The following is a 22,975-nucleotide window of genomic DNA, read 5'->3' as shown; positions in this document are numbered from 1 at the left end:
GACTAGACTATAGACTAGACTATAGACTAGACTATAGACTAGACTATAGACTAGACTATAGACTAGACTATAGACTAGACTATAGACTAGACTATAGACTAGACTATAGACTAGACTATAGACTAGACTATAGACTAGACTATAGACTAGACTATAGACTAGACTATAGACTAGACTATAGACTAGACTATAGACTAGACTATAGACTAGACTATAGACTAGACTATAGACTAGACTATAGACTAGACTATAGACTAGACTATAGACTAGACTATAGACTAGACTATAGACTAGACTATAGACTAGACTATAGACTAGACTATAGACTAGACTATAGACTAGACTATAGACTAGACTATAGACTAGACTATAGACTAGACTATAGACTAGACTATAGACTAGACTATAGACTAGACTAGACTATCGACTAGACTATAGACTAGACTATAGACTAGACTATAGACTAGACTATAGACTAGACTATAGACAGACTATAGACTAGACTATAGACTAGACTATAGACTAGACTATAGACTAGACTATAGACTAGACTATAGACTAGACTATAGGGATAGGGCCATGCTCAGGCTACTATCGGGGTCAGCGGGTGGCGGATAGCTGAACGACCTATAAATATATAGGTCAGCTGCGAATAATAAGCAGTCCCCGACCACGAGCGGTGGAGTTCGAGGGCGTACTAAAAAAGGTACAAAGGCCTGAAGACGACTTTGCGACATGGCGATTAGATGCCGCCATATAAGTAAGCATCCCCCACAGAAGGTACCCTCTTGAGAGGCGTAGTTAGAGGAGTGACGTCCTCGTGGTTCCTTCAGTCGACATCGAAAAATCCAGAAGCGTCTGTCTCACACTGAGCGGCTCCCTGGTCGGCGTCTGTTCCCCACGTAAGGGGCGGCTGCAAAAAAGCCCTGGCGGAAGGCAAAAAACGCTACGGGTAGGATCCCGGAAAACAAAAACAACTATGGAAAGGTCTCTAAATGAAAATTTCGATACGGTGCAGGGAGTAATAAACCCAGTACCGGCGGCTGAGTGTAGTGCGCAAGCAGGCTACCCGTCGTCGTCATCAAGCGACTGCAATGCTACCCCGGTTTCAAGCTTGGCTGGGTTAGCAGATACTGCTACAAGCAAAAACAATAAATCGGAGAAAAAACCTGCCCTGAGGAAACCTGCCAAAAAGGGGACTACTCCAAGGCAATCCACGGAAAAGGAAAATAAGTCTTTAGAAGAGGATCAGAAAATTGATGATCAACAGTTTGGATCATTCCTAAAGCTAGGAAATCTCATTGTAGAACTCATGGAATTTGTCAAAGACAAAAACAATATCCACCATGAAATCAAGGGATTGATTAGATCCATAAGAGTAACATACAACATAACGCGAGATAAATTGAAATGCGGCGAAAATGTCCCATTTATCAAAGAAGTTGAACAGGTGACCAAATCAAACTCAAAGGTGTTGCCCGGTAAGAGAGAGCCAAAGAGAAAAAATGAAAAAAATGAGGATACAGCAAAAACGCCTACACCAAAAAGAGCAAAACATGGTACCCAGAAAACATTAGCCCCTGGGAAAATTATTGATGAAACCCCTGAAGAAGCTGCTGCACATGAAGAAAATGGACACTCTGAGACAACTGTTGATGAAGCCCCTGCAGAGGTTGCTGAAGAAAGGACTGTTGATCAATCAAATGAAAGTAAATGGATCACAAGGAGTAAAATAAGGAAAAGAAAATTCCGCAAACCGAAGCCGGACAAGATTTTGATCTCGACGAAAGGAGACATCTCATATGCAGACATCCTTCGTAAGATCAGAACTAATCCTGACTTGAAAGAAATCGGAGATGAAGTTGCTAAAGTAAGAAGAACCCAAAAAGGAGACCTCCTACTGGTGCTCAAAAACGCTAGTGACAGTAAAAACATCGGTGAGAAAATAGTAACCACCCTAGATGGAAGTGTTGAAGTAAAGACTCGCAGAGATGAAGTAATGATAATCTGTAAAGACTTGGATGACATAACAACCAAGGAAGAAATATGTCAAGCTTTCGCCAATGAGTTAAAGATCTCAAAGCCCGATGAATCCTTTGTAAAATCAATATGGAAATCATACGGAGGCATGCAATCTGCAAGGCTATCACTTCCGGCAGCGGAAGCAAGCAAAGCTCTTGGACTAGGGAAAATCAAAATAGGTTGGTCCATATGCAGAATAAGAGAGACAAAATCACCTATCAAATGTTTTAGGTGCTTGGAGTTTAACCATACATCGAGGTTTTGTAAGGGAAATACCGATAGAACTAAATTATGTATAAAATGCGGCGCAGAAGGCCATATAGCAAAAGCTTGTAATGGCGAACCAAATTGTATGTTGTGCAGAGACAGAGGAGCGAAGGATTTAAAACATATAGCTGGAAGCTATAAGTGTCCCGTCTTCCAGAAAGCTCTATATGACAGTTCCAGATGAATTTTATACAAATAAACTTAAATCATTGTGCTGCAGCCCAGGATCTGCTAACACAGACCATCTGCGAGCTAAACATCGACGTCGCAATAATTTGCGAACAGTATAAAAACCTAGATGGAGATACCTGGCAAAGTGACCTAACAGGAAAATCTGCAGTCTGGGCCTGCGGAGGAAAAGCTATAGAAGAAGGCATGATAGAAAAGGAAGATGGTTTTGTGCGTACTAAGATAGGTGGCATATACATCTACAGTTGTTATATATCACCAAATATGCCAATCCAACAGTTTGAATTACTGATAGATAACCTCGTAAATGATGCAAGCAGTCATAACCCAAAGGTTATTGCAGGCGACTTCAATTCGTGGGCACAAGACTGGGGCAGCATACGAACAAATGAAAGAGGAAGATTACTATTAGACGCTTTCTCCAGACTAGATGTAGTTTTGGGGAACAAGGGGGATAAAAACACGTTTCGACGGGCAGGTACTGGCTCAATTGTTGACCTGACCTTCGTCTCTAGTGCTCTCGCAAGGGATATAGAATGGCAAGTTAGCGAACATTACACACATAGCGACCACCAGGCCATCCTACTCTCAATAAAAAATAGAAGGTACACAATTCCAAGAGGAAGAACAAAGTTCAAAGGCTGGGCTCAAGAAAAGTTTGATCCAAATGTTTTTGAGGAAATCTTTTGCACTTTTGAAATTGAGGAAAGTGATCCCGAAACGATGGCTGATAAAATAGTAGAAGCACTAAAAATTGCATGTGATGCGTCTATGCCACCAAAACGCACAAGCAGAAAAAGGAAAGAAAATTACTGGTGGAATAGTAGAATAGCGAGTCTAAGAAAAGAATGCCTGCAGTCCAGGCGCCAATACCAGAGAAGCAGGCTCCGACCGGACTTCGAAGAGAAAAAAGAAATATATCACCAAGCGAGAAAAGAACTGCAGAGAGCCATAAACCATAGCAAATCCGAATGCTTCAAAAATTGGTGTAAAGAAGCTGACACCAACCCGTGGGGCAAGGCATACCAAGTTGTAATGTCACGTTTAAAAGGGAAGAAGTCGCCACAAATCACTTGCCCATCCCTAATCGAAGATATAGTCAAGGTACTATTCCCAGAAGGAGAACCCCTGACTCATACATTACAACCTGCTGAACGTAATGAAGTAGTAATAACAGAGGAAGAAGTATTAAATCTATGCTCCAAGATTGGTGACAAAAAAGCACCAGGCCCAGATTGCATCCCAAACAGGGCCCTCAAACTTGCAATCAAATTGAGACCTGCTCTTTTTGCAAAAATATTCCAGAAATGTCTAAATGTCGGTACATTTCCCATTAACTGGAAAAAGCAAAAGCTTATTCTAATACCTAAACCAGGTAAAGTCATAGGTGATCCTCGATCGTACAGACCGATCTGTCTATTAGACACCATCGGCAAATGCCTGGAGAGGATTATACACAACAGACTAGCGATAGCCATCGAAAATGCTAATGGTCTATCAAATAACCAATATGGATTTCGCAAAGCTAAATCAACAGTAGACGCCATAAACTTTGTGGTAGATACAGCCAGAAGGGCAATAAATGGTAAGGGTAAACATAGAAAATACTGCGCCATTATTACTCTTGATATAAAGAATGCGTTCAACTCTGCAGGTTGGAAACATATTGTGTCAACGCTCAGGAACTTAAATATCCCTGACTACTTAACTAGAATTATAGAAAACTATTTTGCAAATAGAATCTTAAGCGTGGAAACAGATAGAGGCACAGATATCTTTAATGTTACAACAGGTGTTCCCCAGGGCTCCGTTCTAGGGCCACTATTGTGGAACGTCATGTATAATGGCATTTTCAACTTAAAAATTCCCGAAGAGGCTAAAATTGTTGGTTTCGCCGACGATATCGCGGTAATAGTTCAAGCGAGACACATAGAGGATGTGAAAATATATGCCAACGAAGCAGTGTGGGAAATAAAAAATTGGCTGAAGTCAATAAACCTTGAATTGGCAGAGCAGAAAACTGAACTGGTTCTCATAAGCGGAAGAAGAACAAGAGAGTCTCTAACAATAAAAGTTGGAACGTTTTATATATCCTCATCACAGAATATAAAATATCTTGGTATAATTTTAGATGATCGACTAAATTTTAAAGCACATATCGAATATGCCTGCAAGAAAGCAGTCGGAGTGACAAATGCCTTAGCCCAAATGATGCCAAATGTCGGTGGTCCTCGTCATAGCCGCAGAGTACTAATTTCGAAAGTAACAAACTCCACGTTGTTGTATGGGTCGCCAGTGTGGGAAAAATGTGTAAGCACCTCGTCAAAAAAGAGCTTACTTTCAATATTTAGGAGAGGTTGTCTAAGAATCTGCAGTAGTTTTAGAACAGTGTCGTGTGAAGCAGCAAGCGTCGTAGCGGGTGTCATACCCATAGATATAACAGCAAGGGAACTTTCCAACGTCTATAAGGAGATAGCAGACAATCCCAATGTACCAAAGAACCTTATTCGTAAGTCTGAAAGGGATAAATCGATATCAAGCTGGCAAAGAAGATGGGATAATTCCCCAAAAGGCAGATGGACCTACAGACTATTACCCAACATCGATATATGGCTAAAACGTCCACATGGCGAAGTAACGTATAACCTGACCCAATTTCTTACCGGACATGGAGGTTATAGGGAGTATCTGTATCGATTTAAGCTTGATAATTCGCCTAGGTGCCCAGAATGCCCAGACGAAAATGAAAATGCAGAACATGTAGTTTTTATATGCCCGCGTTTTGCTACACAACGTATGCTACTAATGCTGAATGTGGGGGAGAGGTTGACTGCCGACAATATAATCAATGTAATGTTGGAATCCCAACCAAAATGGGATGCAATAAATGGTTTTATAACAAAAGTAAACCTTGTACTAAGAGAAGCAGAGCAACTTCGGAAAACAAACCAGAATAACATAATTTAATAAAAATGTATTAAAGAGACCGGCCCTTGAGGGCTTTCCGTCCCCACGAAGTAATATCAGAAGACAGTTCCGTGGGGTACAGGGTAGTGTGTAGAGGGGGTGTGTTTTAGTACGTGGAAATCGTGCATGCCTATCAGTACGGGCTGTAGGTATCCTTGAAAGATTTCACACCTCCTGCGTATCGAAAAAAAAAAAAAAAAAAAAAAGACTAGACTATAGACTAGACTATAGACTAGACTATAGACTAGACTATAGACTAGACTATAGACTAGACTATAGACTAGACTATAGACTAGACTATAGACTAGACTATAGACTAGACTATAGACTAGACTATAGACTAGACTATAGACTAGACTATAGACTAGACTATAGACTAGACTAGACTAGACTATTGACTAGACTATAGACTAGACTATAGACTAGACTAGACTAGACTATAGACTAGACTAGACTAGACTATAGACTAGACTATAGACTAGACTATAGACTAGACTATAGACTAGACTATAGACTAGACTATAGACTAGACTATAGACTAGACTATAGACTAGACTATAGACTAGACTAGACTAGACTATAGACTATAGACTAGACTATAGACTAGACTATAGACTAGACTATAGACTAGACTAGACTAGACTATAGACTAGACTATAGACTAGACTATAGACTAGACTATAGACTAGACTATAGACTAGACCATAGACTAGACTATAGACTAGACTATAGACTAGACTATAGACTAGACTATAGACTAGACTATAGACTAGACTAGACTAGACTATAGACTAGACTATAGACTAGACTATAGACTAGACTATAGACTAGACTATAGACTAGACTATAGACTAGACTATAGACTAGACTATAGACTAGACTATAGACTAGACTATAGACTAGACTATAGACTAGACTATAGACTAGACTATAGACTAGACTATAGACTAGACTATAGACTAGACTATAGACTAGACTATAGACTAGACTATAGACTAGACTATAGACTAGACTATAGACTAGACTATAGACTAGACTATAGACTAGACTATAGACTAGACTATAGACTAGACTATAGACTAGACTATAGACTAGACTATAGACTAGACTATAGACTAGACTATAGACTAGACTATAGACTAGACTATAGACTAGACTATAGACTAGACTATAGACTAGACTATAGACTAGACTATAGACTAGACTATAGACTAGACTATAGACTAGACTATAGACTAGACTATAGACTAGACTATAGACTAGACTATAGACTAGACTATAGACTAGACTATAGACTAGACTATAGACTAGACTATAGACTAGACTATAGACTAGACTATAGACTAGACTATAGACTAGACTATAGACTAGACTATAGACTAGACTATATACTAGACTATAGACTAGACTAGACTATAGACTAGGCTATAGACTAGACTATAGACTAGACTATAGACTAGACTAGACTAGACTAGACCATAGACTAGACTATAGACTAGACTATAAACTAGACTATAGACTAGACTATACACTAGACTATACACTAGACTATACACTAGACTATACACTAGACTATACACTAGACTATACACTAGACTATACACTAGACTATACACTAGACTATACACTAGACTATACACTAGACTATACACTAGACTATACACTAGACTATACACTAGACTATACACTAGACTATAGACTAGACTTAGATGGGTCTTAGTTGGGTCTTCTTTGGAAGTTCTTTTTGGTCGCGTGATTTATATTTTAATGTCGACAAGACGACATTATATTTGGCCTACGATAAAACAGTCCGATTTTCCAACAAATTTTCATGAAAGTAATAACTAAGTAATTTGTAAATCAATACTAACCTTAGTATTACCTTAGTTTTCAATAGAATTCCCAATTTTTCACTTTAGATAGATTACAAAATTTAAAAAAATTTTAATTTTTCTATTTAACATATCGTTTTAACAGGCATACACTTATAATTCTTTATTTTTTGTCTTTTAAAAAGTTAGCAGTTTTCCGATAACAATTCTTAAAAAGTTGGATCAGTGTTTTTTGAAGAAAAAAAGTATCCCAATATCTAACTAAGTCAAAAATAGGAGTCGTAATGAGTCAACTAATCATATGTCAAAGTAAAATCAGATAGAACTAGAATATGATTCTGTTAAACATGTCGCTAAGTAGGTCAGACATAACTTCTGGATGATGGTTAGAAGGGACTACACTTGTTACAAAAAGAAAATGTATTATATATGTTGTACGGTTGAGTCACTTTTGAATGACAGTTGAAATATTAGAGAGCACATCTTATGGCAGGGAAGATACTCTTAGGGTATAGTACTTTCATTGAATATCGTAAATCGATTTTGGCTAATGTTTTAAAATAGGTTCTAATAACGGTTACACTAACTGTCATTTTTATTTTAACCTTTCCCTTGATTGTATTTTGGTTTTTCTTTTTGTCGTATTTTTTGTCAGCAATTGTTTCTCATTGCTTATGTTAACTAACCAGCGATAAGTACAAGTAATCTATTAAGAAATATATAGACAACTCTACACACATATGTATATATACATACATACTTATATGAATTGTATATCGATGGACAGATGGATGGGTGTCTTTTGTATTTGATGTATTGTTATCAAATCTGTGTTAATTTCTTGACAAAGTGTTTTTTCATTCGATTTATAAAGGCATTTAAGCGTTAATGATTTGAAAAATAACTAAATACCATTGCACACTAGTGTTTATTTTAATTTTTTGGAAATATAACCAATAAAAATCCCTAATTCAAGACAGTCACCCTAATTTTACTTGACTTTATGTCATTTACAGCAATTTATTTATAAATTAGTTTAAATGTCAAATTCTCACATATTTTGAAATTTTCATTGTCAATGTGAACACTTTATTCTTTTACTTTCATTGTCATTGTCACACTATACACGTTGTTGTCTTATAGCAGTGTCTGTTGTTTGTTTTTCGTATTTTAATACTTAATTAAATAATCAATAATCAATACTTTTCAAAGATTGGTCGGTTATTTTTTGTTTTCAAAACATCAGATATGTTCTCATGACATTTTCATAATTTGGCTTAAGCATAATAATATGAGTATGTATGTTTGTGTAGCATTTTTTAAATACATATGTAGTATAATAATGGTTATTGCTTAATTATGGTAAACAAAAATACTGTAAAGTTTATTTAACCTTTGAACTTATGTAATTTTTGTAAACAATTTGCGTTTATTTTTGAATATTGTGCAATGTTTTCTGAACAATGCAGGAAATATAATTAGACTTACAGGATTTTAATATCACATAAAATATAAACTGTAAAGTATAAAGTTTGAAACTTTAGAACGTATGACTTAAATTAGAAATTTTGCTATAAAACAAGAGTTATATAATAAAAAAATTTAATATTTTTTGATCTTTCTATATTAAAATTATGCTTTAACATAGCTAAGGCACATTTTCGCCCTAAAAAAATTAAAAATTTACCATTTCAAATATTATTCCAATCGAACCAATCATTAAAAAAGCAGAACAAATTGATTTTCACACAATCATTCTCTTCTGACTTGTAATACTTCCCCTTGAGGCATATACAATTTAATTAAAACCAGACAATCCCAAATTACAATTTATTTTCCTTAAAATCTTTTAAAATTTAATTCAATAAACCATTTAACGTTCTTCATTAGTTTAACAGCTTAATTACGCATTGCCAACTATTTTCAACATAAAATAGTACCGAAAGAAGCAACCCTGTTAAAACATGTACGTGAGATTTGACACGTAGCTATTACTTCCCTGTGAATGTTTGTTTTCTTGTGGAAACAAATAAGAAAAAAATAAAGAAAATTAGAGAAAAAGCCGCAGTGCAATAGTTTTAAAGAAAATTCATTTCAGAGATAAAGGAACTTCCTGCCTTTAAAATAAATCAAATAATATTAAATATAATTTTTAACAAATTATAGTAAATGTGTTTAAAATAGTGAAGCGAATAAATTTCATAATTAAAATAACAAAATATATTGACTGCATGGAATTAGCAACGATTACGAAACGAAAATTCTGGATAGTAGTCAATAATCAGGGGGAGCAAACAGTGAAAAAGGCACACGAAAAACTTAAGTGTGAAATAAAATAAAATAGCTACATGCTTGAATAACAAACTACTATATGTATTAATAAAATAAAAGGATTTTCAAAAACAGTGGGGTGAGTAGCTAAAAATAATTACAAACAGTTTTACTTTCAATATTATTTTCATCTCAATAATAGAAGTATATAGGAAATGTGATAAACAGCTGTGGCTAACAAGCAGTACAACGTGACTTTTCACATAAAAATGCATTTTTCTTAACGTTAAAATATGAAATGCACATGTGTATGAAAATGTACGACGAGTCGAGTGCAGGTTTAAATGTTTGTATTGTGTATAATGTTTTATTAAATTAAATTAACAAATTAGACAAACATTGCCGGTCTATTTTTAACATCTCACAAAATTCAGTTCAGGGTTGTTTGTTGTTGAGTAAAATAAAGCAAAAAAACAAGATTTAGTGAACAATTCAATAACGATATTATGTAGTATTTAGTTAATAAAACGCATATTGATTATTTGATAAGGAATTTTAAAGTTATTAAATAGAAACTTTCTAATCTAAAACATTCCAGATAACAAAGTTCCATACCCGAAAAAATTGACGTAAAAGAGAAGAAGCAACAATTTCATTGTCTTTTTTTATAAAAATTCTTGCCGTTCGTCGAAAAAACACTTTAAAATTATAAACTGCACTATGGTTAATGCTTCACATTATAGCACGGAAACCGTATTTGATTATACCTGGAAACAAGTTGTACAAGCCTATTGGAATCGTTATCCCAATCCTTCCAGGTATTGTTTTAAACTATTAAATTTTTTATTTTTCTTTTTCTAAATTTTTTAAATTTTAGTGCTCATGTTTTAACTGAGGATACAATTTCACGAGAAGTACGTGATGGAAAATTATATTCGCGTCGTATTTTGTCTAAAACAAATCATGTACCCAAATGGGGTGAACGTTTTTACAAAAATACTCCCGTCAAAATCATCGAAGATTCTGTTTTAGATCCCAAGAAAAAAACGTTGATAACATTTACGCGAAATATTGGTTTTAAGAAAATTATGGTAAGTTTGTTTTGCTTTATTTTTGTGTTTTTCTTCTAGCGTGTGTGCGAGTGTTTTTTCTTATTTAGAAGGTCAAAGTCATTTTGTTTTTGTTTTTCGCATTTAAATATTGGACTTTGTACTTATTTGATAGTTTCTTTCTTAGTTATGCTTCTTTTTTTATATTTTGCTATTCATAGCGAAATGTTATTATAATTGATATAAGTTTTCTTTTTGTAACGGTAAATTATTTGTTTACATTATTAGCATTCATAGCGAAATGTTAACTTAATTAACATAATTTGTTATCGACTAACGATAAATTTATTGTTTACTTCATTGTGGAAATGGAGTAAAAAAGGTGAAAGTCAATGTATATTAGGTTGTTTGCACATTTTTTGGACACCAGTCTCCATTACAACAAGACTGTTAGACTCCGCCTGTAACCAAAGGAAAATGTAAATCTTCGAATTAGGTCTCTTGACCTTTACGGCTTTGTGACAGGTTGGTCAAGAGATTTTGGCCGATGCATTGTTAGGTTTAGACATCGGGTACTTATGTATGTAAATCCTCTTTGACGTATTTTACTTTCCAGGAACACAATATGTTGCTTTAATTATATGTACATTAGGATATTAATGAATAATTTACCGTTTTTATTATATCATTGCAGAAAGTCGATGAAATTGTCGAGTATAAAGAACAAAACGATGGACGTACTGTAGCGGTAAGACGAGCTTACATTAGCTCACAAGTCTTTGGATTTTCCAGAGCCATACGTGCTTTTGGCATAGAACGTTTTAAATCAAATTGTCAAAAAACTGCCAACGGTTTTAATTATGTTCTAACTAAAATGTTTCCCAATCATAAATACATACCCCTTAACCGCACCACAACAACAGAAGCTATCAAGGATACAAATATTATAAAATCAACAAATGCTACAGCCACAACAAACTACGATCATCATCATAATCACTCACAAAGCAAAACTGAAACATTTAAAAAGGGTTGCAAAAATAGTTATGAATACTTAAAGAATCAAGCTATTAAAATAGCTCAAGTGTTTTCAGTTAAAAATTGAAATTTTGAACTGATAAAAAAAACCTAACACCATCATGATCCTTAACACCAAATTGGGCTATAACATAAAGCCAAGTATATACATATGGAATTTTGTTTTTTAGAAAAGGAAACAGGTGGAGTATACAATTTATAAAGATGAGATGTTTATCCATTACAAGGATGCAAAACATCTCCAAATAATCGTCATTTTATATTAGTAGTATGTAGTGGTAATTGTTTAAGCATAAGTTTGTATCTAAACTAAGTACATGACTACTAAAATTAAGGACGTATAAAGAATGGCCTCATGATGGGCAAAGTTAACTACTAAATTCAACAAAAATTATGTTTAATATAGCAGTTTACTTTGCCTCTAAATGCTATGCTATTTCTTTTAAAACAGTCATCAGGTTTAAACTGCCTCTCATAATATGATTGCAGTTTTTTCGCCATAATTCCACAAGTACAGTTAATTATAGTGCTAAAATAATTGAGCAATTTTGTTTTGTTTGCCGATAATGTACGAATTATTAATTATTTGACGAAAATTTGTATTTTTCGATAATATGTATGTATGTTGAGCGGAAAAAAGAAACAAAATATATTTTCATTCCAATGATTACAAAATCACTTCCCCCCTGTGTTAAACTCTTCCTAGTTTTGTCCTTAAACACAAAGTAAAACCAATCCCAGTCAGCGTGCTTCTTGTGAGTCGTACTTCTATTTTAGATGCTCCTGAATAAGAATAATTGAAAAACAAAAATTATATTAATTTGTAATGTAAAAAAATAAATTATTACTGTTGATTTTTCTTTTCTATTTGTAATCAAAAACTAAATTTAAAGAAACAATTATTTATGTATATTTTGTATATTTTAAGTAAAAATAAAATGATATATAAAATTTAGTAAAGATTTTTTTTGTTTTATTTAAAAACTATTATATTTTAATATTTTTTTAATTAAAAAAATGTTGAATTAAAGTTTTTGAAAAAATTATGTTTTTAGGAATTATGATTTTGCCGAACTTATGTACATATATAGGAAACTTCTTGTAAGCATTGTCTGATTGAGCTTTTGACAAAATTCGCATTTAAATTCAGACTCAATAAACACCCAAAATCATTTCATTTTGATTTTGTCCGATTTTTTTGTCTTCATCTGAATTTTTCGACATTTATTTAAAAATTGATTAATGGGCTGTTTGAAAATCGACTTGTAAAAACCAAACTTTAGCTGAATAAATTTCAAAAATCATTTAATTTTTACTTTATACGACTTAAATAAATACCATATTTTCATTTTATACGAATTTTTAAACCTTTAACGATTCGAGTATTTTTTTCCTGAATTAAATGAATTCCCAAATTCATTTCCAAATCAATTTACACACAGTTTCATTTCCTTTCACTTTTTGATTTAATAAAAATCGCTACAATTCCTATTAATCATATCACGCTTGTTGCTTAAAAACGCTCACTTACCAACTCTGCACGTTTGCCGCTATTTTTATTACATGCCGTCTGAGTCTTTAGCCGGTTCGGCTTAAAGACGAAAAAATTCCAAATTTTCAGAAATATTTGCTCCGAATATTTGACTTTTATTATTATTTAAGTCGTTTTGTTTCATTTCGCTAAAAAATTTTAAAATTAAGCTGAAAACTTAGCCGGTTGACAGTTAATTTTAAGCTGACGCTGAAAAATTTTAGTGTTAGCTGCCGCCGCTGCTAATATTTGTCGCCTCTGGGCTCTGCATGCCGCTTTTTTGCTGTTTGTGCTTCACATTTTCATTTGTGCTTCTTCTTACTAACAAAGCTGACTGTCTGCTAGTGCAAAAAAAATTGTGTGGATTGTGAAAAATTTTCAAATATATTTTTAACAATTAAAAGCGGTATTTAATTAAACAAATTTGTGTTAAACAGTTAAATCTTAAGCAGTAAAATGTCGAAAGAGGAAGCTAAGACCGAGGAAATGGAAGCTAATGAGGAAAACTCGGTAAGAAAATTGCAAACATTTTTTCACACGCAAATTAGTCAAAAGAATGAATGTTAAAACAAAAGAAAAAAATGCGAAGCCACTGTTTCAGCGTAGTACCCTTTATAAAAAGAGACGCGCTTTATTTTGTTAGATAAAATGTAACAAAAAATTAAATCCTTTTATATATTTCCAGAATGAAACCAATTCAGAGACCACATCCTCTTCGGGGGAAAAGGAGGTAGAGTTTGATAATAAAATGCAAGCGGATCGTACCAAGCGTTTCGATTTCCTGCTTAAACAAACGGAAATTTTCACTCATTTCATGAGTAACAGCACTAAGAGTCCTACAAAACCCAGAGGTAGACCGAAAAAGTCCAAGGACAAAGAAAAGGATAAGGATTCGGGTGGCAATGCAGAGTATGTTTTAAACGAGTTTTGGTAAAACTTTTTATTAATGATTTCTTTTTGTTTTGCAGCCATCGTCATCGCAAAACCGAACAGGAAGAAGATGAAGAACTTTTGGCTGAAGATACTCAAAATAAGGAAATCTTTCGTTTTGAAAGTTCTCCCACTTATATTAAGAATGGTGAAATGCGTGATTATCAGATACGTGGTTTAAATTGGATGATTTCGTTGCATGAAAATGGCATCAATGGTATTCTGGCCGATGAAATGGGTTTGGGTAAAACTCTACAAACCATTTCCCTTTTGGGTTATCTTAAGCATTTCAAGTAAGTTGAAAATGTTGGCAAAGTTTTGGTCGTAGGTGGAATTTTAAATATGCGTAATAAAAAGCCGGTTTGCAGTTAGTTTAGGTTATGTTTTAGACGTAGCTGATCACTATAATCGATTCAGCATGAACCCATTGAAACACTGTACAAACGGACTAAATTAATAGATCTTAGCGTTAAAAAAAGAAGAATAGAGTCAAATAAAGTAATTGTCAGTTAACTCCTAGATCTTCCAGGGACACATGTTTATTTCGTATTACCTGAAACGAATTTTACTTCGAGTCATCGTTAATATTCTTATTAAAAAAGATTAGATCCCCTTAGCAGAACTATTACCGAAACTTCCGTGCAACGACTTCTGTACAAGTTGACATGATGAGAAGGAGACGATTGAGCCAGTTTTGTCTACAGTATTATTCTCACTTATTTAAGGAAGACTCAGCTCCCAATGTAGAGTAACAAGTGACGTTTGTTTAGAAATCATTTAGAGATTTTATATCAGGTTCTTTTAATACTCCAACGCTTTTGACAAAAATTTAAACAAAGAAATTTTCACTTGAATTGTATTAATTTCATCATTTCACATTTTTCAGAAATTCCGCTGGACCCCATATTGTTATTGTACCCAAATCGACGCTCCAAAATTGGGTTAATGAATTCCAAAAATGGTGTCCCTCTTTGAGAGCTGTATGTTTGATTGGTGATCAAGATGCACGTAACACATTCATACGTGATGTACTTTTGCCCGGCGAATGGGACGTTTGTGTTACTTCCTATGAGATGTGCATACGCGAAAAGTCGGTATTTAAGAAATTCAATTGGCGTTACATGGTCATCGATGAGGCACATCGTATTAAAAATGAAAAATCTAAATTATCAGAAATTTTACGTGAATTTAAGACATCAAATCGTTTGTTGATCACTGGTACACCGTTGCAAAATAATTTGCATGAATTGTGGGCTTTATTGAATTTCTTGTTGCCGGACGTTTTCAATTCAGCGGAAGATTTTGATGAATGGTTCAATACGAATACCTGTTTGGGTGATGATGCTCTGATACAGAGATTACATGCCGTCTTGAAGCCATTCTTGTTGAGACGTCTCAAGTCGGAAGTGGAAAAGCGTCTGAAGCCGAAAAAGGAAATTAAAATCTTTGTTGGTCTCTCGAAGATGCAGCGTGAATGGTATACAAAAGTTTTAATGAAAGATATTGATATTGTCAATGGAGCTGGTAAAGTGGAGAAGATGCGTTTGCAAAATATTCTTATGCAGTTGCGTAAATGTACCAATCACCCTTATTTGTTTGATGGTGCTGAGCCCGGACCACCCTACACCACCGACACTCATTTAGTGTATAATTCTGGTAAAATGGTTATTTTGGATAAGCTATTGCCTAAATTGCAGGCCCAAGGTTCTAGAGTTTTGATATTCTCTCAAATGACCAGAATGTTGGATATTTTGGAAGATTATTGTTTGTGGCGTTCCTATCAGTACTGTCGTCTGGATGGTCAAACTCCCCATGAAGATCGTAATAGACAAATTCAGGAGTATAACATGGAGAATAGTACTAAATTTGTTTTCATGTTGTCTACCCGAGCTGGTGGTTTGGGTATCAATTTGGCTACAGCCGATGTTGTTATTATCTATGACTCTGATTGGAATCCCCAGATGGATTTGCAAGCTATGGATCGTGCCCATCGTATTGGTCAAAAGAAACAAGTACGTGTTTTCCGTTTCATTACAGAAAATACGGTAGAGGAAAAGATAGTCGAAAGAGCAGAAGTTAAATTGAGGCTTGATAAGTTGGTCATACAACAGGGACGTTTGGCTTCCAATACTGGCAATCAATTGAACAAGGATGAAATGTTAAATATTATTCGTTTTGGTGCCAACCATGTATTTGCCTCTAAAGATTCTGAATTGACCGATGAAGATATTGATACCATTCTAGAGAGAGGAGAAGCCAAGACGGCCGAAGAAAAGGCTAAACTTGATAATTTGGGTGAGAGTTCTTTGCGCACATTTACCATGGATACACCCAACAATGAGGGGGCCCCCTCTTCGGTGTATCAATTTGAGGGAGAAGATTATCGTGAAAAACAAAAAATGAATGCTTTGGGCAATTGGATTGAACCACCCAAGAGAGAACGTAAAGCCAATTATGCGGTTGATGCCTATTTCCGTGAAGCTTTACGTGTCTCCGAACCCAAAGCCCCCAAAGCTCCCAGACCACCCAAACAGCCTATAGTGCAAGATTTTCAATTCTTCCCTCCTCGTTTGTTTGAGATACTCGACCAGGAAATCTATTACTTCCGCAAAACAGTAGGCTATAAAGTGCCCAAAAATCCTGAACTTGGCTCGGAAGCCTCTAAGGTACAACGCGAAGAACAACGTAAAATTGACGAGGCAGAACCTTTGTCCGAGGAGGAGTTGGCCGAAAAGGAGTCATTACTTACACAAGGTTTTACCAACTGGACTAAACGTGATTTCAATCAATTCATTAAGGCTAATGAGAAATATGGTCGTGATGATATTGAAAATATAGCTAAAGATGTTGAGGGTAAAACTCCCGAAGAAGTTATTGAATATAATGCAGTATTTTGGGAAAGATGTCATGAATTACAAGATATTGAACGTATTATGGGACAAATTGAAAGAGGAGAAGCTAAAATACAACGACGTTTATCCATTAAAAAAGCATTGGATCAAAAGGTAACTGAAAAATATTGATATAATGGAATTATAAAAATTAATGGTTAATTTTGTTTCATTTTTAGATGTCTCGCTACAGAGCACCATTCCATCAGTTGCGTTTACAGTATGGCAATAATAAGGGTAAAAATTATACAGAAATTGAAGATAGATTTTTAGTCTGCATGTTGCATAAACTGGGCTTTGATAAAGAAAATGTTTATGAGGAATTAAGGGCAGCTATAAGGTAAGTTTAGTAAACTAATGTGTATTTTTCCCAATTTATCTTCATTTAATGTTAAATTTTCTATATTTCCAGAGCATCTCCACAATTCCGTTTCGATTGGTTTATAAAATCTCGTACTGCCTTGGAATTGCAAAGACGTTGTAACACCTTAATCACATTAATCGAAAGGGAGAATCTCGAATTGGAGGAAAAAGAACGTCAAGAGAAAAAGAAAAAGGCAACAAAGAATACCAATACACCGGCAACTACACCACAAGCTAAAACCAATCAGAAACGTAAATCTGAAGTGGCACCAAGTGAGAAGAATGCCAAGAAAAAGAAGAAATAAATTTAAATATTTAGCAGCACAGACATTTAGTTATACAGAAAAACACAAAAACAAAACACTATTTTTATAAGTTAACAATAGTATAATGAGATTAATTTTATTTTAATTTCTATAAGTTTTAAATTTAACAAATACACAAAATGAAAACAAACTTGTACTCTAATCATAAAAAAAAAACTAATAACATTTCCTTAATATTTAAACGTGCGAAATCGCCGTTAGACAGACAGACAGATACACTTTTTAACACAATTAAACAACCACTTCATAAACATGGCTAATGAATGGAAAATATTTTCAATAGTCTTTAATTAACATCTAATCTACGCACCTGCAGACGTCATTTTAAACTTCATATTTATTTTCTAAATGTATTTTTGTTTATCAAATGTTTCGATAAGTTTGAAAACTTTAGAAATATTGATTTATCTTGTTTTTAAATCATTTATATTTTGAAACATTGCTTATTAAATAGAAAACACTTAATACTTACTACTTGTTTAAAAAAAATCAATTTTTAAATATATATTTTTATTGCATTGTATTAAAACAATTAAAAATTTGTGTTTTTTATTTAAAAACTTTTAGTTGGAATTTTTTTTTCTTTGAAATAAAACCTTTTAGAGGTTAATTACACTTGTATAAATAAATTTATTAAAATATATGATTAATAACAATAAAAATGCATCTAAAACTTTTAAATTGTGTTACTAAGTTACAAATTTATTTAGAATTAATGCTAAAATTTATTTAATTTTAATCAGTTTAGATAAGATACAGAAAACAAGTGCTTCTTAGGAATAATATCATATATTCATATATATTCGATTTTTTATATTAGATTTTCCTTGTCTTGTCTATAAAATAATTTATTGTATTGTTGCATTTTGGAGTACTATTAAAGGTTTTATAAAGTCTAGTGCATTTGTTGGTAATTTACAATTTACACGAGACTTTATGACAATTTAAAATTAATAATGATGAAAGTGAATGAATGAGTGTTTTGTTTGTTAAATTAAGTTATTAATGGGAAATTTCTGGCTTAATTCCTTTTAAATTTACAATATTTGTTGTCATTTCTATAAAGTGTCACGTTTGCTTTTTAAAACATTATACGATCTCTGTCTATTTGTAGTAGGCATTCACCCTACCTACCACCAATAAAGGATGTACATATCTGATTCATATTGAATGAAACTATAGTCTGCGTTTCACTCCAGAGGAAAAGCATAATTGTCTCTCACAATCCCAGATCGTACAGTGTGTCCCTTAAGGACTCTGTTCCATCTGTAGCCATTAATGGTTTCAGCGACCGCCATTTGATGCAATATCTCGCGGGCGCTTGCAATTGACCATCTGTCGTTGTCCGATGGTATAAAGTCTTCGATGTCGCTGTAAAAGCGTCGGAAGTCCATCCGGATGTATCTGGGAGGAGGTTTCTCCATCAGAATCTGATGGTTAGGGTGACTAGGCAGATGGCATGATAACTGAACCTGTTCAGTCTGTATCAACAACAGCTATATCAACCTAAAGTGTAGTTTATAGTCCAGTCTGTAGTCTAGACTATTGTCTAGTCTGAAGTCTAGTCTATAGTCTAGTATGTAGTCTAGTTTATAGATAAATCCGTAGTCTGGACTATAGTCTAGTCTAGTCTATATTCTGGATTATAGTCTAGTCTATAGTCTAGTCTTTGGTCTGGACTATATTCTAGTCTATAGTCTGGACTATAGTCTAGTCTATAGTCTGGACTATAGTCTAGTCTATAGTCTGGACTATAGTCTAGTCTATAGTCTGGACTATAGTCTAGTCTATAGTCTGGACTATAGTCTGGTCTATAGTCTGGACTATAGTCTAGTCTATAGTCTGGACTATAGTCTAGTCTATAGTCTGGACTATAGTCTAGTCTATAGTCTGGACTATAGTCTAGTCTATAGTCTGGACTATAGTCTAGTCTATAGTCTGGACTATAGTCTAGTCTATAGTCTGGACTATAGTCTAGTCTATAGTCTGGACTATAGTCTAGTCTATAGTCTGGACTATAGTCTAGTCTATAGTCTAGTCTATAGTCTGGACTATAGTCTAGTCTATAGTCTGAACTATAGTCTAGTCTATAGCCTGGACTATAGTCTAGTCTATAGTCTGGACTATAGTCTAGTCTATAGTCTGTACTATAGTCTAGTCTATAGTCTGGACTATAGTCTAGTCTATAGTCTAGTCTATAGTCTGGACTATAGTCTAGTCTATAGTCTGGACTATAGTCTAGTCTATAGTCTGGACTATAGTCCAGTCTATAGTCTGTATTATAGTCTTGTCTATAGTCTGGACTAAAGCCTATAGTCTATTGCCTAGTCTATAGTCTGGTCTATAGTATAATCTATACTTTAGTCTATAGTTTAGTCTGTAGTCTAGTTTATAGTATATTCTTTAGTCTGGATTGTAGTCTAGTCAATATTCTGGATAATAATTTAGTCTATAGTCTGAACTATAGTCTAGTTTAAAGTCTAGACTATTGCCTAGTCTACAATCTGGACTACAGTCTAGTCAACAGCCTGGACTAAAGTCTGTACTTTAGTCGTGCCTATTGTCTGAACTATAGTCTAGTCAGTAGTCTGGAATATTATGTAGTTTGGCCCGTATTGTAGTGTGTAGTCTGAACTATGGTGTCTATAGTCTAGTCTGTAGTTTAGTCAAGAGTCTATAGTCTAGTCTATATTCTAGTCTATAGTCTAGTCTATATTCTAGTCTATATTCTAGTCTATAGTCTAGTCTATAGTCTTAGTCTATAGTCTAGTCTATAGTCTAGTCTATAGTCTAGTCTATAGTCTAGTCTATAGTCTAGTCTATAGTCTAGTCTATAGTCTAGTCTATGTCTAGTCAGAGTCTATAGTCTAGTCTATATTCTGTCTATAGTCTAGTCTAATATCTTATAGTCTAGTCTATAGTCTAGCTATAGTCTAGTCTATAGTCCTAGTCTATAGTCTAGTCTACAGTCTAGTCTATAGTCTAGTCTATAGTCTAGTCTATAGTCTAGTCTATAGTCTAGTCTATAGTCTAGTCTATAGTCTAGTCTATAGTCTAGTCTATAGTCCGAGTCCTATAGTCTAGTCTATGTCTCGTCTCATGTCTAGTCTTATAGCTAGTCCTAGTCTAGTCTAATAGTCTAGTCCTATGTCATCTATAGTCTAGTCTATAGTCTAGTCTATAGTCTAGTCTATAGTTAGTCTATAGTCTGTCTATAGTCCTAGTCCTATAGTCTAGTCTATAGTCTAGTCTATAGTCTAGTCTATAGTCTAGTCTATAGTCTAGTCTATAGTCTAGTCTATAGTCTAGTCTATAGTCTAGTCTATAGTCTAGTCTATAGTCTAGTCTAGTCTAGTCTAGTCTAGTCTAGTCTAGTCTAGTCTAGTCTAGTCTAGTCTAGTCTAGTCTAGTCTAGTCTATAGTCTAGTCTAGTCTATAGTCTAGTCTATAGTTTAGTCTATAGTCTAGTCTGTAGTCTAGTCTATAGTCTAGTCTATAGTCTAGTCTATAGTCTAGTCTATAGTCTAGTCTATAGTCTAGTCTATAGTCTAGTCTATAGTCTAGTCTATAGTCTAGTCTATAGTCTAGTCTATAGTCTAGTCTATAGTCTAGTCTATAGTCTAGTCTATAGTCTAGTCTATAGTCTAGTCTATAGTCTAGTCTATAGTCTAGTCTATAGTCTAGTCTATAGTCTAGTCTATAGTCTAGTCTATAGTCTAGTCTATAGTCTAGTCTATAGTCTAGTCTATAGTCTAGTCTATAGTCTAGTCTATAGTCTAGTCTATAGTCTAGTCTATAGTCTAGTCTATAGTCTAGTCTATAGTCTAGTCTATAGTCTAGTCTATAGTCTAGTCTATAGTCTAGTCTATAGTCTAGTCTATAGTCTAGTCTATAGTCTAATCTATAGTCTAGTCTATAGTCTAGTCTATAGTCTAGTCTATAGTCTAGTCTATAGTCTAGTCTATAGTCTGGTCTATAGTCTAGTCTAGTCTTTAGTCTAGTCTATAGTCTAGTCTATAGTCTAGTCTATAGTCTAGTCTATAGTCTAGTCTATAGTCTACTCTATGGTCTAGTCTATAGTCTAGTTTATAGTCTAGTCTATAGTGTAGTCTATAGTCTGGTCTATAGTCTTGTCTATAGTCTACTATATAGATTAGTTTAAGTCTAGGCTATAGTCTAGTCTATAGTCTAGTCTATAGGCTAGTCTATAGTCTAGTCTATAGTCTAGTCTATAGTCTAGTCTATAGTCTAGTCTATAGTCTAGTCTATAGTCTAGTCTATAGTCTAGTCTATAGTCTAGTCTATAGTCTAGTCTATAGTCTAGTCTATAGTCTAGTCTATAGTCTAGTCTATAGTCTAGTCTATAGTCTAGTCTATAGTCTAGTCTATAGTCTAGTCTATAGTCTAGTCTATAGTCTAGTCTATAGTCTAGTCTATAGTCTAGTCTAGTCTAGTCTATAGTCTAGTCTATAGTCTAGTCTAGTCTATAGTCTAGTCTAGTCTATAGTCTAGTCTAGTCTAGTCTAGTCTAGTCTATAGTCTAGTCTAGTCTATAGTCTAGTCTAGTTAGTCTATAGTCTAGTCTATAGTCTAGTCTATAGTCTAGTCTATAGTCTAGTCTATAGTCTAGTCTATAGTCTAGTCTATAGTCTAGTCTATAGTCTAGTCTATAGTCTAGTCTATAGTCTAGTCTATAGTCTAGTCTATAGTCTAGTCTATAGTCTAGTCTATAGTCTAGTCTATAGTCTAGTCTATAGTCTAGTCTATAGTCTAGTCTATAGTTTAGTCTATAGTCTCGTCTAGTCTATAGCATACTCTATAGCATTTCTATAGTATAGTCTATAATCTAGTCCAAAGTTTGCAATTAGTCTTAGTACAGTCTCTAGTCTATCGTGTGGATTATAGTCTAGTCTGTCGTTTAGTATTTAGTTTGTCTCTTTTTGCAAATTCTCTCCATTATTTAATAAAATATTCCATTTCAAAGTTTCAATTATTTTGTGTTAAATTTTCATTTGTATTAATTTATTATCTTTTTTTTTGTATAAAATTTATATGTTGTTTTTATTAATCTTACAATTAAATACTTAAATAGTAAATTCTTATTTAGTATAAAAGCACTTTGTCAAATAATTAACAATTTATCTTAAAAAAACGTTTTTTTTCCTTAGAATTAGAACTTACAAATAAAATACAAATACATTTACAAGCAGTCTAGAGAAAAAACTTAATAAATATTGTAAATAAAGAGTTTGAAAATTAGACCCTTAATAAATATTTAAAAACTTTTACTTTAAACAAA

The 22,975-nt window shown here is 33.8% G+C and overlaps 2 protein-coding genes across 3 annotated transcripts; both read left to right on the top strand.

Annotated features, from left to right (window-relative positions):
• The first annotated feature begins 9,291 nt into the window (after positions 1-9,291).
• LOC119608005 (protein preli-like) lies at positions 9,292-12,472 on the top strand. Of its 2 annotated transcripts, XM_037962211.1 has the most exons (5): positions 9,292-9,687; positions 9,751-9,894; positions 10,147-10,366; positions 10,426-10,639; positions 11,292-12,472. In XM_037962211.1, exons 3-5 carry the CDS (start codon positions 10,269-10,271, stop codon positions 11,700-11,702), a joined length of 723 nt encoding a protein of 240 aa, XP_037818139.1. In that variant the 5' UTR covers positions 9,292-9,687; positions 9,751-9,894; positions 10,147-10,268; the 3' UTR covers positions 11,703-12,472. The 2 variants fall into 2 exon arrangements, with proteins under 2 accessions (XP_037818139.1, XP_037818137.1); XM_037962209.1 differs by lacking the exon at positions 9,751-9,894 and having other exon boundaries at positions 9,293-9,687.
• Positions 12,473-13,430: 958 nt separating this feature from the next.
• Positions 13,431-18,216, top strand: LOC119608004 (chromatin-remodeling complex ATPase chain Iswi). The gene is made up of 6 exons (XM_037962208.1): positions 13,431-13,676; positions 13,852-14,075; positions 14,135-14,389; positions 14,983-17,101; positions 17,167-17,327; positions 17,400-18,216. Exons 1-6 carry the CDS (start codon positions 13,623-13,625, stop codon positions 17,653-17,655), a joined length of 3,069 nt encoding a protein of 1,022 aa, XP_037818136.1. The 5' UTR covers positions 13,431-13,622; the 3' UTR covers positions 17,656-18,216.
• The last annotated feature ends 4,759 nt before the right edge of the window (positions 18,217-22,975 follow it).

The sequence above is a fragment of the Lucilia sericata genome, unplaced genomic scaffold (genome assembly GCF_015586225.1).
Source record: "Lucilia sericata isolate MDLA Ls3-8-SP2 unplaced genomic scaffold, ASM1558622v1 Contig000775F_arrow, whole genome shotgun sequence".
NCBI lineage: Eukaryota > Metazoa > Arthropoda > Insecta > Diptera > Calliphoridae > Lucilia > Lucilia sericata.
Note: the sequence above shows the minus strand (reverse complement) of the source record. Positions and strands in the feature narration are given on the sequence as shown.